Here is an 18,223-nt window from a genome sequence, read left to right on the forward strand (position 1 = left end):
GCTCATGAATATTTTTTAATAAATTTTTTTAAATTATATGGTGAGATATTACATGATTCGAATTATACATGGGAAGTTCAATCACTCTGATTCGAATTATACGGTGAGCAATTCGAATTCTATACAATACTCTTTTGCCCATTCTTAATAGCTCATGAATATTTTTTAATAAATTTATTTTAATTATATAAACCACAAAAAAATGCAAAATAATTTAAAAAATGACTTAAAAAATATTAGGAATACTATAAAAATTTGTAATGTTCTAATGATTTAGGTAAATACATGCATGTACACAAATTTTAAATAAAATACTCTAGATAGTCAATAATAATTTAAAAATTAAAGAAAATATTTTATTCCATCCAAAATAATTAAAAAATATATTTTATTCTATACAAAATAATTTAAAAAAATGGCTTAAAAATGTTACGAGTACTATAAAAGTTTGTAATATTCTAGTGATTTAGGTAAATACATGATAAAAATATATTAATGTCCTAAGTCATTGAAAATTTTTATAGTACTCCTAACATCTTTTAAGCCATTTTTAAATTATTTTGCATAGAATAAAATATTTTTTGTGGTATAATTAAAATAAATTTATTAAAAAGTATTCATGAGCTATCAAGAATGGACAGAAGAGTATTGTATAGAATTCGAATTGCTCACCATATAATTCGAATCAGAGTGATTGAACTTTCCATGCGTAATTCGAATCATGTAATATCTCACCATATAATTTAAAAAAATTTATTAAAAAATATTCATGAGCTATTAAAAATGGACAAAAGAGTATCGTATGGAATTTGAATTGATAGCTCATTAATATTTAAAAAAAGTCTCGTAATTAAATATTTTGTTAGATTTTTTTTAATACATGAAATAAAATATATATTTTTTAAATTTTAAATTTTTATTTTTTAATAAATTTTTTAATAAATTATTAATTTTTTTAATAAATCAGGGTGCAATTCGAATCAACTTGATTCGAATTATTGTATGTGTGTAATTCGAATCAAGTTGATTCGAATTAGTGTGTGTGAATTTTGTGTATAATTCGAAGCAATATGATTCGAATTATGTGTAGATTGAGTTTGAATCTAGTTGATTCGAACTACATATAAACATGCATTGATTGATTCATGAAATAAATTTTGGTTTGTTGGATTTGCGTAAAAATTTCTTTCCCTTAGCTTATTTTAGTGTTTTGCCCAAATAATTTCTGACATCTTTGTCGAATAATAGTATAATACAATCTCCTTTTATTTTGATCCGAAAAACGAATTACAAAACAGTCTTTAAAATTTAAAAAAAAAACTCAAGATAGTCCTTACAAAAATGTAAAAATTCCAAAACCTACATTTCAATTAAAAGGATTAAATTAGAGGAGATTGTATTGTCTAATAAAAATAAACATTAAAAATTATTTTATATATTTAAAAACATAAAAAACTAAAATATCTAATAATATTAAAAACTTCAAGAATTGATTTAGATAATTTCTCTAAACTTTAATTAATATAATGGTGTAAAGGTGTGTATTAAATCATTATTAATAAAAATTTAAAATATTTTATTTTAATAAATATATAATAAATACGTATTTAACACTTAGAAAACTTTTTAATAATTTATTTTATTAGATAATCTTAACATGTATTTTTATGTTAGCTAAATCCATTTACATACTTTGATGTTTGCTCAATCACTGGACCTAAAAAAAACTTTAATATTGAGGATCAAAGTATATTAGAATATTCTTTTTCAGAACATATATATATATATACATAATATATGTATATATATATATATATATATATATATATATATATATATATATTGAAATTAGAATTATATCCAGGTATTAGAGAGGTAAAAGTTACTAAACTTAGGTATAAAAGTATATTAATCTAAAATAATAAAAGTTAAAGTTACTATATTTTTTCTTTATTTTTAACCTAATTAATATTATTTTTATATATGTTTTTTAATTTACTTTTGGTACATTATCAATTTATCAAATTTTTATACATCTATTCAATTATTAAGTATTGTTGCATAAAAAAAACTTTTTACACCCACTACATGAATAGTATTTAAAAAACGAATATAATTAAATAATTATATAAAAAAATCTGCATTGTTAATATAATAAAATAAAATTTTTTGTTTTTAAACAAAAGATTTAACTGATATGACACATATTAAGGTTTTATACATTAAATTATTTTTTATAAAAATTAAATAAAATATAAATTTTTAATATATTTACTATACATTTACTAAAATTAAATAAAATTGAAAATTTTCTATTAATCACAACTTTAATATGTTCCCTGCTAGCAAAACCCCCTAAACATTATTATATTATTTATTACAATTATCCAAGTATCCATTACCTCCTACTATTCTAATGGAAACTCCACTTGTTACAATATTTATGGTATACCTTTTTTTAACTAAAATAGTTACACAAGTAAAACCATTATTTATTTAAGAGTTAAAGTAAAAAAAATCATATATCATTTTAAAATAAAAATACTAATTAAATAATAGATAATATTCTCTCTTATCTCAGCCAATTTTTAAAAGAAGAAAGCCACTAATAAATTCATTATTTTTTCCCTAGTTAGCTAGCTTCACAAAATATATTATCATTACTTATAAGTCATTTTATTGAGATTATTTATTTATTTATTTATAATTTTTATACTAAATCAAATTTAATAGGTTTAATTATTGAATGTTAGTTTTTATAATTTTATCAAATTTTTAATTAGATTTTTATACTCATTTTTTTTAATTAGATCCTTACACTATTTTTATTTTAAAATTAGACCATTTTCATGTTAAAAATGTCAAAATTAATAAAATATTTCTCTTAAAATATATAAGGTTAGATTTAATTAGAATTTTAATAATGAATACTTTTAATTTACGAAGAAATATTCAATTAACTCTAATATTTTTTTATACTATGAAGGACCTAGTTATAAAATTAAAAATAGTGTAGAGATCCAATTAAAAAAATATATAAAAATTTAATTGTAAATTTGGTAAAACTATAAAAATAAAAAAATAATTAAACCAGTTTAATAACATAATTATTATTACATGTTAAATTTGATAAAATAAAAGTTATTCTTTTTACATAAACTTTAAGAAAATTATTATAATTTAAGTTTAATTATTTTATTAATTTTTATTATTTTACTAAATTTTTAATTAAATTTTATATTTTTTTTCAATTAGATTTCTATAATTACTTATTTCGAGTACTGATGAGTCACCGAATTATATTTTTTATTATTTTTATGTCTTAATACTTGATATGTGAACACATATTTAAATTAGTAAATGCTCTATAAATAACATATTTTGATAAATATTAAATTTATTTAATTTAAATATAAAAAAGCTCTCATCTCTCTCATCTCTCTCCTCATTTTCTTTCTCTTACTTCTATCATTCTCCCTTTTTTTTTTTTCTTTCTTTCCTTTATTTATTTCCTTCTTGGATGGAGCTTTCTATAATGAAAAAAAGTATATTCTAGTCTTTTATAATTTAAGATTCTCTATAAATTATGGTATTGAATTTTTAAATAGATAGCTAAAATTTAAAGATTTAATTAATAATATAATAATTATATTTATATTTAAATATTTTTACAAATAACTCTATTTCAAAATTTTATTTTTGTTTTTTGTCCCCTCTTTCTTTCATTTCTTTTCCGTTAGCTCCTAGCCTCTCGCCGTCGCCGCTGATGTCGCTGGAAAGAAGAGCACGACAGCCACGAAGAGCCGCTGTCGTCGTCATCTTCACGGGCTGTCTCTGCATGCACCGTCCTCATCGTCGTTCATCTGCATCTTGCTGTCGCCGTATGTGGAGTCGCTAAGCCGTCGCTGTTCGTCATTTTCAGTGTCGCCGCCAAGTCAAGAACAAGCGTGAGAAAAAGAGATATATCGCCGTCAACGCTGTTCAGTAACGGAGAAAGAACCGCGACAAGGAAGGAGAGCAGAGCCGTTGCGGTGGTCGTCGTCACCGCTGTTGGGCAGAGCCACCACTGATGGAATCCATCGAAACTTCTGTCTAAGTAAATAATAGTCGATTCTAATATATGTTGGTAGTGCGATAATAAATACAATGATAACAATAGTAATTGTTGAAAAAAAAAAAGTAAAAAAAAAAGAAAATATGAAAATAATAATCCTCCTTTCTTTTATTTCTCTTTTTTTTCTATCATTGTCTATAAACAATAGTTGATTATTTTCCGTGTTCAGCCTTCCCTTTTTTAACATAACTCCTCTATTTTTGCAAAACCTTTTTTCTCTTTCTAAAATAAAAAAATTTCTCTCTTCATTTTCTTCCATCTCATCACACCTAATACTTCAAATTATATACATATTATAAAGTAGAATCCAAAGTGATCAATCAATATCAAAGTACTATGTATGTGTTTGAATTATAGTTTGTTGGACTAGAATTTAAATAAAAGTAATTTTGTAGAATTAAATTTGAGTAGAAGTTTGTTTGTACCAACATGATTTATGTTTGATAATTTTATACTAAAATTGATTTTGATATAATAAATAGATAATTTTTTAAATATTTTTTATAATAAAAATTAATATTTATTTATTAAATTAAAAATAACATATAAAATAACATATTTTACTATTTTTTACAAGTATTCTCAATAATCTTGTTTTGTTTACTATTTTGAATTCTAACTTCTTACTAATTATATTTTTATTATTATTTATAGTTAATTTTTTATTTTATTTATCATTTTTAATAGGAACAATAATACATATTATAACAAATTAGAATAATAAATAATGAACAAGAATTACAATAATAAATTTTATAATGTCAAACAAAAAATATTCTATAATTTTTTTAGTATTCTCAATATGTTTTATTTAGTATTATTTTAGAATGTAAAATTTTATTACTTATGACTTTATTATTATGTATTATTAGTTTTTTTATTTACTTTATTTTTTTTAATAAGATCAATAATTCATGTTATAATAGAATTATAGTAACAAATTTAATAAAAATAAAAAAATCAAAATATAAAAAATACTAAAAATTGATTAAAAAATTAAAATATTAATGACTTGAAACAAATCTAAAACTTCTTTTAAAAAAACTATTAAAACAGATAATGATAATTAAAAGTAAATCATGTTTAAGTGAATGCAGAAGTAATAATTTCTTATTTCAAATAAACGTGCAAAATCACTTTAATGTTTAAAGAAAAAAAAGTTGCTAAACATAAAATAACAACGTTAAAAAAAAACTTAAACGCATGTTATCCTTTTCAAAATTTTGCCAAATACACCCTATGTTAAAATAATTATTTGAGTTAAAAACTTTAAAATTATGATGAAAAAAAAAATATGGCTACTAACGATATCGAGTTAAAACCCATTTTAGTCTTTAAAATTTTCGACTGGCCTCAATTTTGACCTCCAAATTTATAGTTATCCAATTAACACCCCTAAATATTGAATCGTGTCCTACGTTTGCCCCTATAACTATCTCCATTATCAGAGATCTGATGTGGCACGTTTAGTTGACAGAGTGTGTATCCACATGACACCCAATTTTCTAGAATGAACGTGTGATGAGTGAATGATCTGCCAAAAGTTGAATGAACTCAATTTTTCCAGCAAAGTCCGGAACGTATTGGAAAAAGAGGAATGCAAATTGAGTTCATTCGACTTTTGCCACATCATTCACTCATCACACATCTATTCTGGCAAGATAGGTGTCACATGGATACACACTCTGACAACTTAACATGTCACATCAAATCTTAATTAACAAAAATCACTCATCACACATCTATTCTGACAAAGTGGGTGCCACATGGATACACATTCTCTCAACTTAACATATCACATCAAATTTTAGTTAACGAAAATAACTATAGGGACAAACATGAGGCACGACCCAATATTTAAAAGTGTTAATTGAATAACTATAAATTTAGAAGTCGAAATTAAAGCCGGTCAAAAATTCTAGGAACCAAAATGAGTTTTCACTCGTCAAACATCATCATAAATTTTCAGTTACAATGAACAAACACTCATCTTCATCAATATCACCATCATTATCATTATCACCAAAAATTTGTTATACCCCCATTTCATATAATTTTTAAATTTTGAAAGTATTTTTTCTTTGGTAAATAGCTAATAAATTTTATAATTAAATAAAAATTATTTAATAATTATTAAAAAAATTTAAAAAATATATTTTGTTACTGAATTCTTAATTAGGGGTGTGCATGGGTCGAGTGAAACCAGGTTTGATGTGACCTAGACCCGACCCGAAATATATACCGGGTCTATTTATTAGACCCGAACTCGACCCTAGACCCAATAAAACCTATACACTTTCGGGCCACGATTATACTGGGTAAAAACCGGACGAAAATCAGGTCGTTAACATTATATTACCTTAATACCTTCTTATAAGCTAGCATGTGAAAATATCCAAATTTTTAATACTCCAACCATTATTTGACATGGTAAAATTCACTTAGAAAAATGTAACAAGAACCAACTCTTCTCTAAAATTAAAGCATAACCATAATCAATACTAATATTGGCTAATAACACCAAATATTTAAATCAATACAAATAATACAATATTATGCATTAATTAGTCTAAAATCTTATGCATTTTAAACATAAAACATTAACTTATAGTATTATAATAACTAATAACACAAAATATCAAGGTTTACAATACTTAAATTCCACATAAGAATAACCATCATCCATCATTAAAAACACAAAATATTAATTGTATATGATGACCGGGCAACCGGACCGATTTCGGGTGACCCGAACTATGGCCCGGACCCGACCCAAAATAATGACCGAGTCTATTTTTGAGATCCTTACCCGGCCATAGACCCAGTAAAATCACACCAAATTAGTCCCTAAAATGTTCGGAACCGGACCAGAAATTCGGACCGGGCCGAGCCATGCACACCCCACCCTTAATCAAATTCCTTGCCCTGTAATAAGTTTTAATTTAATGAGCTTAATCCATCTATGTTACGATTCGGTGAACGTTGTGAAAGGCTAACACCTTCGCCATTTCCCCCGCACAAAGCTCTTTCTTTTTTTTCTGCTCCATCGACTGTGTTAAGCCATGGCCTCTTCATTTTCAATGCAGTTGATCCATACCCACAACCGTCTTCCATGGTTTCGCCATATCCAGGTTTACTTTCTTACTTACTTTCACTCCTTTTTTTAATCTCTGCAAACTTCCCCTGTTTTTCAACTCTAAAATGTTCTTTCACTTCTGAACTGCAAGTTTTGTTAAAAATCGTGCCTTAACTTGAGGGGCAGGTGCTATGATATCAGGTACACTGCTAAACATCAAATTTTTATTGCCTTTGGAACCACCCACATAGCTTCTATTCAATATGATGTCTGAAAGGGATTTTTTTTTTCCCCTTAAAAGAATTGAGTGCACAAAATGGTAGTGAGTGATTAAGTATATGCCTTTATGATCATATGAGATGTTCGGGTTCGAAGCATGAAGCATGGCAACCGTTTGTGACTTTGTTTACACTAAGTAATGGTAAAAGTTTATTTCTTTTTTTGTTTGCTTTCCAGGGTAATTATAGCCAAGATGTGGCTAAGGTTCTTAGGCCTAGTATGGTAGGTAGCAGTAGCGGATTACAGCTTGGTCATAGCAAAGGATTGGCATCAAGATCACATTATGCCCTAAGGTTTTCTGTTTTGCAACAATCCGATCCAAAATCGATCAGATGTAGGACCATGGTCTGTGTCAATGCTACAGAAAACAATGTGAGTATCTCATTTAAAACTTGTGGTTTGAAAGATAACACCTAAGGGGGGATCTCAAACTTTTTATTTCTGCTTATTTTTTGTAGGTGAATTATATACTTGGTACTAAATTAGTTATAGGAACAACTTATTCCTGAAATTATATGAAACAATGATATGAAACAACCCAGTGAATCGAAATGATACAAATTTACAATTTAAGATGTGCTTCTTCTTTTAATTGCCGTGCCACTCGAGCTTTTTGTTGCTGTTGTTATTTGGGAGGGTTGCTGCATTAAATAGAAAAGATTTTAGCAATGACACAGATTTGTTATCCTGTACCATTAAAATTAATAAAAAGAATTCTAATTAAAAGTTAGACCAGAAAATTATAAAAAATGATATTAATTAAAACTTAATTACACATTCATTGAAAGTTTTGGTTCTGTATTCCTTAGTGAAGATTCCTCAGCAGTCTGCTTTTGTTGTTCGGATTGTTGTGCTGGTGCTTTTTCGCAGGGCTGCTATTGCGGTTTCAAAAGGTTGCTGCATTAAACAAAAAATAGTTCAATAAAGATCCCAAACTATTATCATATTTTCTCAAAATTAATAAAAAAAATTATGAGACCACCGAACCGAACTCTTTTGATGCACTGAATAAAGTATGATAAATAATGAAACAGCTAGAAAAGCATTGCTGCATGCAATCAGAATATCCCTAAATCTTGAAGACACTAACTATCAAGTGAAAATGCAATAAGAATAACCCTAAACCTAGGATACACTAGCTATCAAGTGATTTAAAATTACAAAGCCCATTGAACCGAACAAGATTCATGTGATGAATAAATATTTATAAACTTACTCATTATCAGAAGTTTGTTGTGTTTGACTTTCTGGAGGGACATAGATAAAGTCATCTTTGATCAACTCTTCCTGAACAGAACTTGGAAGAGACAACGCAAGAGAAGATCTAAGGAATGTAAACAATGAAGAAGTTAATGTTGAATAATTAGAATTTTTTTATGAAAAACGGGAATCTACATATTGAAAAACTCACATTTCCAAAGGTTTAGAATGAGTTTTTTGTCGATCCTCAATGATTTTTGTAGCTCAGAATCAGGTGTAGTGCTAGTGACATTTAAACACGTTTTCCGTGTGATTAATTAAACAAAAAGTATTACCTACATCTAAAAGAGTAACATAAATATTTTTAACCTACACTTGTGGAGTTTTAAAACTCTTTTTTGGATGGATTTTCTTTTTTCTAAAATATTTTACCAGGCTTTCCGAGGTATTTTTCCTAAAAAAAGATAACAAATTAAAATTAGAACTATATTAAAATTAGAAACCTAGATTAGGGTTTAGGGTTTAGGGTTTAGGAGTTAAGTTTTAGGATTTTAGGGTTTAGGGGTTAGGTTTAGGGGTTTAGGGTTTATTGGTTCAGGATTCAGGGTTTAGCGTTTAGGGTTCATTAGGGTTTAGGGTAGAAAGACATGAAATTCATTTTGGGAAACCACTGAACCAAAAGTAAAGCCTGCAATAAACCAATTTACCTGGTATTGTCTGGGGTATTTACGGACGGTGTGGAGCTTGCCTGAGTCTGTAAGAGAGGTTCGCTATCCAGATTTACAATCGACAATCTAAGCAAGATAAATACATATTAGTAATTGAATCCAGAGGAATTAGAAAAGGATCTAGCAAAAGTTAGCAAAGAAAGAAAAATAACTTGGTATAAGAAATTGAATCTTGCGTCTCAGAGAAATCATTTTGCGCATCCGTCGAGTCAAACTGATCCGGAGCAACGTTTGTTGTATGAGCTCCATCATTTCTTTTTTTTTTTATCTCTTTTCTCCTATCGTCTCCAACGCTTGTCTTCTTCTTTCCGCAACATTGTCTTTTTCTTGTTTAGTTTTGAAAGTTCATAAAATAAGTACCAAGGAACCTAAAACAAAAGCATCAATAAAGTAAAAGAAAATATGATTCGAGAAACTTATTCCTTGTCAAATTTGGTTTGTCTTTTTGCCACCCTCTGCGGTTGTTTTCTTTTTACTATGGGTGTTTTTTCGATTTCTTTTTATCTGCAAGATAGACAAACACATCGAATTTAGAAAGACTATTGAACTGAAAGCAATTCATATGCTGAACAAAATGTGATACTCATTCAATCATCAAGAAAAATATTTTTGGATTAAAAAGAGTTCAACTTGGGCAACTCCACTGAACAATATCACATTTGTAATTTACTTAATAAACATACATAAAAAATTTTCAGCAAGGAAATGCAAAACTAAACCAGATGAATATCATACAATCATATAAATGAACATCACCCAATACTTACTGGCTTTCAGATTTGCTTGTGCCTTCTGAATTTGTTGGCGCATGCTTCCTTTTTTTGCTTTGTTTTTTAACCATCTTCTTTGGTTGTTTTCTTTTCTTTGTGACAGTTTTTTCAATTTCTTCTTCTCTGCAATACATAAGAACAAGCGCATAAGAACAACTTTAAGAAAATACAAGTTAAATGAAATCAATATGAAGATCAAACTTACTGGTTTTTGGATTCACTTTTGCTTTCTGAATCCGTTGGACTGCTTTTAGTTTCACTTGTTTTTTCTGAATCTGTCTCAACAAGCTTTTGTTTTTTAACCATCCTCTTTTGTCTTATTCTCTTTGCTGGTGGTGTTTTATCAGATTCGGAAAATCTTTCTTCTTTCGAAGAAGAATCCAGATCAGCAATTTTCTTTTTTCTTTCTTTCCTTTTTCTTTCTTATCTAACTTCTTTGTTTTTGCTTTTTCCTTCTTTATTTTCTTTCTATAAAGATGTCCCTAAAACAAAAATTTATTTAATGAGAAATATAGTAACAATCAGCTGAATCAACATGAGCAACCCACTGAATCGAACGATAGTAATGTGCTGAATAAAATGCCATAAAATGTGATAATTATTTAATGATTCAAAAAATATTTTTACAGGCATAAGGACTCAATTGAACACACTAACAATCAGAGCAAATCCACCGAACCGAACAAGATTCATATGGTGAATAAAACGTGTCAAGTATTTAATAATCAAGAAAAATATTTCTTAATGCAAAGGATTCAAATGAACACACTAACAATCAGGTGAACCAAAGGGAGCAAGCCAACCGAACCGAACAAGATTCATATGGTGAATAAAACGTGACAAATATTTAATCATCAAGAAAAATGTTTTTGAATGCACAAAGATTCAAATGAAAACACTAACAATTGCAAGTAGGAGAAATAAATTAATTATGACCTAAAACACAAGTTTATTTAGTTAGCAGAGTATTTTAGAAGCATTTGAAACGAAATTTTAGGGGGAATTTTTTGTTTAATTTACCAATGGGTCTGTTGCTTCCTTCAAAATTCGGTCGAGCATCATTTGCTTTGTCCAATGGGTCACCCATGGTGCTGGGGGAGCATCAGGTCCGAATGAGCAAGGGAACTTAGTTTCATGGAAGTATATCAACATCAGAACAAAAACACACTCATCAACGGACTGTTTCGTTCCCTTTCTCTTGTTTTCAATTCCTTTCATCAAGAAGTTGAGCACATGTTTTGCCCAATCCCACTCTCGGATGTTATCCACATGAAAGATAGGTGGCTTATGGATTGGGGAGGCCACGCTTACCATCGTTGGCAGCAAGAAGCACTTTTCTACAAAGACGACAAAAGTCCTCTTGAATTTTTGCCAGTTATCCTCCCCTTCAACACTTATATCCAGAACAGACCTTGTCAAAGTCGCCAACGTAGTATTTTTGACGCTGTCAAATATCGCCTTATCTTCTGGATTCAGTTTGGTGTAATCAACTTTTTCATCAAAACGATTTCTTACAATATTTTAATAGCAAAAAATCAGCAAAAAAGGCTCAGTTTAATTTTCTGTACACCAATGAACCGAAAGTAAGTAGGAAGTGGAAAGTGTATTACTGCCATGCGAAGAGTTATGTATATTTTTCATTGGAGAGTTTTCAAGCATCCCTTATAGTCATCAAAGCAATCAATCAATTCTCTCAAGAGGGCGTGAGAGACATTCATTTTCGAGACATGTGCTAGGGCACTAAATCCCATTTGTTCAACTATATCTTTCTTTTCTTAACTCATATTCTTGAACATGTTGCTATTGCCTTTGTTTGGCATCTGTAATCATAAGTTTTGCCTTTGTTTGGCATCTGTAATCATAAGTTTTCTGCAAGTTTTGAAACAGAATGTGAGGATATATTTATCATAGTTATCAAACTCAGACCGAACCGACCGATTCGACCAAAAAACCAGTGAACTGGACCCTAGATCGGTCTGGGTTAATAAACAAAGGATTGAACTGGACTGGTTTGGAGCATATGCTCGCGCTGGGATTCGAACTTGAAACATTCAAGTTATAAAAAAAGCCTGCCACCACTGGGACAAGGTTACTTTTAGTCCTATGTTCTATCTTTTAATAAATATATTATTAACTATTAGATATGTCCTAATTAATAACTTATGTATTAATTCTTTTAGTCATGTAAATTTAAGATCTTTTTATCTTTTTATTCTAATGAATAGCAAGGTTCTGAGAACCGAACCGATCATCAAACCGTTCTAGTCACTGATTTACTGGTTTAATGGTTCAATCGATTCAACTGTGGTTCAATCGAAAAATCGTTTTAGAATAGAATAATAAACAAATTACAAATAAACATCCTAAAATATAATTATAATCTAATATAAATCTTAAAATATCTTCTAAATTTAAAATTATACATGAAATGTTATTAACCAAAACCATGTGATCTTATCAAAATACAAACTCAGAATTAAATAATAACAAGTAAAATTAAGATAATGCTTGGTTGAATGTTCTAATCTAATCTTATGGCATTTAAAATATGAATGTTGTCGTACAGTAGGACTTACATTCAAACTGATATGCTACACACACCCATAGTATCATACTTCTCTTGTATCCATAGTTAGTTAGTTGTTAGCTATGCCATAGCTTCTTGGGAAAGGGATAACATCCCCAACATTGGTAAGACCAGTTAGGAAGAGGACCATAAGGTTGAATCACAGAGTGAAACCAGAGTTTTTCGCAATTCCATTTCGCTGAAGATCAAGGAACTATTCGTACTTCTCTTGCGGCAAGATTCTGACATACAAATGCAGAAAAACAGAAAGAAAAAAAATTTATTTCTTATTCAACAGGAAAACAAGCAAATTCTTCAATAGAACTAATATAAAGTGGCACCTGCAAAGAAATAACTAATTTATCATGAGTTTGGTTTTGTGTACAATAGTACAAAAACTCAAAAAACCAGAAGACTTTGAGATACTGAAATTGAAACCAAAATTTCAGTATACTTCTTACAATTGTGCCAACAAACACATTCAAAATGATCCGAAATTTATATAAATTTGTTACAAATAAACCTATAAGGAACCTAAAGAAAGATAACAAATTTGTACAAGAAGATCCTTACCAAACTGAAAGTCCGATAATTAACAAGTAAATGATCCCAAAACTACACCCAAGATGAACTATCAGAACCTAATGCAGCATAAATCACAATCCAGTTCAAAACAGATCTAATCACAAGAAAGACACACTTCAAACAGGTAACCAACAATTCTACACCAAAAATTCACACGAATAGTTTGAACTTAATAGGATCATATCAGATCTAATTTGATCTCAAATCAAACTACAGACAAAACAAATGCAAAGTTTTGACTCAAAACCAGAATTTATAATCGGGAAAATACTATCAAAGAAAATATATGGAAGCAAATGAACAGAGCATAAAAATTAAAAAATAGCAACAAATAATCATCCTAAATCCTAAAATCAATAAATCTATCAACAAAAATTCAAAAACAACAGATTCAAAAATTAAAAAACACTAAAACAGCAGCCTAGAAGGTTCAAAAATTAAATAGCAGATTCAAAAATTAAAAAACACAAAGAACAAATTTTATACCTAGGGTTAGAAGCTGGAAGCCTGGAAAAAAGCAGAGCTGGCAGGGACAGTGGCTGGCAAGAGGCAAGATAGTGGCTGATGGGGTGGAAGTGTGGAACAGAGCTGGCACCAGCAGGGAGTATCTGCGCGACAGAAAGTGGTGCTGGTGGTGGTTCTGATTTTTGAAGATCAAACAGAGCTAGACACATGACAGAAAGTGGCTGTCCAAACAGAGCTAGTTGACGTTGGCTGCACGGAATTTGTGACAGCGGCGGTGGCTGTACGAAAGTTGCACCGGAAGCTCGAGGTCCAGCCGTCTAGGTGAGTGCTGCTTTGCGATCCGCTTCTGCCCGTTAGTGGAGAGTGGAGAGTGGAGAGTGGAGAGGAGAGGGATGTTAGGGTTCACTTTCAGTAACCAAAAATGCAGCTGTTTTTAACACATTTCAAAAATCGGCTGGGTCACGGTTCGGTTCGATCGACCGGTTCCCGGCCGGTTCGATGGTCCATTATCAGTTTTTAAATTTTGTGGTTTGACTTCTGTCCGAACCGTGTATAGCAACGGTTCACAGTTCGACTGGTTCGACCGGCCAGTTCGAACCGATTTTCAAAACCTTGATGAATAGTGTTCATATTAATTTAATTTATTTTTGTTTTATATTTACTCTTTTTTAAATTAATTATTTTTTAATTATATCATTATTAAAATAAAAATTAAACTTTGTTAAATATCTATAAATTAAAAAAAGATAAGCAAAATTTTTTTATTAATCATGACATATTTTTGTTATTGATAATTATATGACATCTATTAATATTAATATTTTTAACATATATTTAAATAATGTAATAGATACTAATTAATTAATGAATTAGAAAATAAGTTAATTTGATATAAAAAAATAAATTTTATATAATTATTTAATTATGACCGGGTTAACCGGTTGAACCTGTGATCCATCGGTTGAACGAATGATCCAGTGACCCAGTAACTTGGCCGGGTCGATTGCTGGTTCAGTTCTGATAACTATGATATTTATAATACAAAATAGATATTATTTGAATGAAAGTGAATAAATATATTTAATGTGCTTATGTTATAGGATGGCTTCTCCATTTTTGTCACCATTGTCTTGTTGTGTTTTGCTGTAATGAAAAATTTGGTCAATACTCCACTCAATATACTGACAAGTACAAGCATGTATATCTTAATCAAATCAATTAAAATGTCCCAGCCCACCGAACTGAACCCGCTTCAAGCACCGAATAAAACATGATAAATAATGAATCAACTAAACTAGTTACACTATCCACTATCTACTCACATACATTATCCACTGAATTGAATGAAAATAAGAACATTTTTTATTCAAAACCCTAGTTATACTGTAAAAATGCAATCAGAATAGACCCTAAACTCTGAACACACTAAATATCAAGTGAATGAGAATCACCAAGCCCACCGAACCAAACACAATCCATGTGGTGAATAAATCGTTATAAGCTTTCAATTATTATGAATAGTATTTCTTCATGTAATAGAAGTTAACTGAATAGAGTAATAATCAAGTTCAAAGACCTAGTTACACTATCCACTAAACTGAATGAAAATAAAAAAAATTTGATTCAAAGTCCTAGTTATACTGTAAAAATGCAATCAGAATAAACCCTAAACCCTGAACACACTAAATATCAAGTGAATGAGAATCACCAAGCCCACCGAACGGAACACAATCCATGTGGTGAATAAATCGTTATAAACTTTCAATTATCAAGAATAGTGTTTCATAAACTTTCAATCATCAAGAATAGTATTTCTCCATGCAAAAGAAGAACTGAACAAAGTAACAATTAAGCTCAAAGCCCTAGTTACACTATCCACTGAACTGAATGAAAATAAAAAAAAAATTTATTTAAAGCCCTAGTTATACTGTAAAATACAATCAGAATACGTTGATCTACTGAAAAAAGGAAATCAATCCAGTAAAGCTAAAATGTAACTAGGAGAAACGCTACATTGCAAGATTTCAAATGAACAGTAGTTTTTCTCATAACTTTGTTAGTCTCTGTTGCTGCTTAGTTTGTTTTTGCTTGTTTGTGGCAAAATCTTGTCGCTATTCTTCTCTAGTAGTGGTTTTCGCAGAGAACGTGACTGAAGTTTGAGTAATTTTGAGAGAGATTCGAAGAGAAAGAGCGGTTTCGTGTAGTGGTTTCGTGTTGAGGAAGAAGTAACATTTTTTTCATAATGAGCGCGAAGTAATGAAAGGTTTTCGGACGTGTGTTTTCACTCGTCATTAATGCGCATGACTCTATTTGAGCTTGGGCCAACTTTAATACATAGATGTGTAGTGTTACGACCTGGCCCAAGCATCGCGCGATAGCGCCAGGATAATGTACGAACTGCGCTATAGGGTACAGAACCTGGAGCGCCAGCAAGCAGATCAAGAGCACCGTCAACAAACTTTCGATCCCAACTATTCCCCGTCTCCCGAGAGCCGGGAAAGAACTTCTTACAGAAGTCGCTCCCAGCGCACACACACCCCAAGATCTGAATTTGAAAATAGCCAAGAAGGTCGGGAACGCCTAAGAAGACGGCACGACCCTTTGATCTACGCCAGATCTAGAGGGACTCGCGCCGCTGGGTGAGATCGGGAAGACGACGGAGAAAGAACGAGGAGAACGTGACGACCCGTGATCATGGGAGCAACCCCCTTCCGCTATTCCATCCTCGAGGTCCGGCTACCAAAGCACTTTGATAAGCCGACGGATATGAGGTACGATGGAACTCAAGACCCGCAGGAGCATCTAACGGCCTTTGAGGCCAGAATGAATTTGGAGGGAGTAGGCGACGAAGTCAGGTGCCGCGCTTTCCCGGTCACTCTGGCAGGACCTACAATACGGTGGTTTAACAGCCTCCCGCAGGACTCTGTGGCCAGGTTTTCGAACATTAGCCGTACTTTCCTGGCCCAATTTACTACCAGAATTGCAAAGGCAAAGCACCTGATCAATTTACTCGGGGTAACTCAGAGGTCCGGTGAGCCGACTAAAAAATATCTAGACCGGTTCAACGACGAGTGCTTGGAGATCGACGGGCTAACTGACTTGGTAGCTAGTCTGTGCTTGACGAATGGACTTTTGAACGAGGACTTTAGGAAGCATCTCACCACGAAGCCGGTGTGGACAATGCAGGAAATCCAAAGCGTAGCCAAGGAATATATCAACAATGAAGAAGTCAGTCAAGTCGTGGCTGCCAACAAGCGCCAGTCCTCCTACAATTAACCTCGATAGCACGGTAGCAGAGAAAGGCAGAAGGAGCACGCTAGAGATGGCGGTCCGGGCAAGACATCCAGGCCGTTTTCTCGAGTCGGGAAGTTCACCAATTACACCCCTCACCGTCCCCAACATAGAAGTTTATCAGCAGATAGCCAAGAAGGGAATCTTGTCGAAGTCCCGGCCTCTAAAGGACCGAACCGGGGGGAACAAGAGCCTTTATTGTGATTATCATAAGAGCTATGGACATAAGACGCAGGATTGCTTTGACCTAAAAGATGCGCTAGAACAAGCGATCCGGGACAGAAAACTAGCCGAATTCTCCCACCTCATCAGGGAGTCGAGGAGACGAGATTGCGACCGCGAGGGAGAAGACAATACCCGCGCAGTGAAGCCACGTCATGAGCCGGAGGACAGTGAGCACGACCTTACCATAGTGAACGTTGTAACAGCAAGAGACGCAGCTCCAAAGTCGAAGTCGGCACATAAGAAAGACGCCAAAGTCCTGGCGGTTTCCTCATCCTCCGTGCGAAGCTCCAAGAGGCTTCTACCCATCTCGTTCGGCCTGGAGGACCAATGTTTCGATGAGGTCGCAAAAAACCCGCCCAAGGTCATCACGGCCAGGATGGAAACCGGCCTCATCAAATGAATCCTCGTAGACACCGGGGCTGACTCGAATATCATGTTTCGCAACGTGTTCGATGCCTTGGGTCTATGGGATGCCGACCTAAAGACGCACCAGCACGGTGTGATAGGCTTGGGCAACCACTTCATCAAGCCTGATGGGACAATCTCCTGTTCGACATCCATAGGACTAGGACAAGGAAGAAGATCGGTAATGGCGGAGTTCGTGGTTCTTCGAGACTCCACGGCCTACAATGTCATCCTGGGGAGAAAGACCATCAACGATCTCGGGACAGTGATCAGTACGAAGATGTTGGTGATGAAGTTCATCACTGATAACGGGTCTGTGGGATCCATAAGGGGAGAACTAAAAACGGCAGTCGCATGCGACAATGCCAGTCTCTCCTTAAGGAAAAAGTCCAAAGAGGCATCGGGAGTATTTCTCGCCGACCTGGACGCCCGGGTTGACGACAAGCCCAGACCTGAGGCCGAATGGGACTTAGAAAAGTTTAGGGTCGGCGACACAAGGGAGAAGTTCACATTCGTAAA

General features: G+C 31.9%; 1 protein-coding gene and 1 long non-coding RNA gene across 2 annotated transcripts; both read left to right on the plus strand.

The window, feature by feature from the left end:
• Positions 1-7,072: 7,072 nt before the first annotated feature.
• LOC112698065 (uncharacterized) lies at positions 7,073-8,037 on the plus strand. Its single transcript, XR_011862838.1, has 2 exons — positions 7,073-7,245; positions 7,647-8,037. It is a non-coding gene; the product is annotated as an uncharacterized lncRNA (long non-coding RNA).
• An 8,440-nt stretch (positions 8,038-16,477) lies between these two features.
• Positions 16,478-17,059, plus strand: LOC112805215 (uncharacterized). The gene has a single exon (XM_025847621.1). The coding sequence runs from the start codon at positions 16,478-16,480 to the stop codon at positions 17,057-17,059; it is 582 nt and encodes a 193-aa protein (XP_025703406.1).
• The last annotated feature ends 1,164 nt before the right edge of the window (positions 17,060-18,223 follow it).

The sequence above is a fragment of the Arachis hypogaea genome, chromosome 6 (assembly GCF_003086295.3).
Source record: "Arachis hypogaea cultivar Tifrunner chromosome 6, arahy.Tifrunner.gnm2.J5K5, whole genome shotgun sequence".
Classification (NCBI taxonomy): Eukaryota; Viridiplantae; Streptophyta; class Magnoliopsida; order Fabales; family Fabaceae; genus Arachis; species Arachis hypogaea.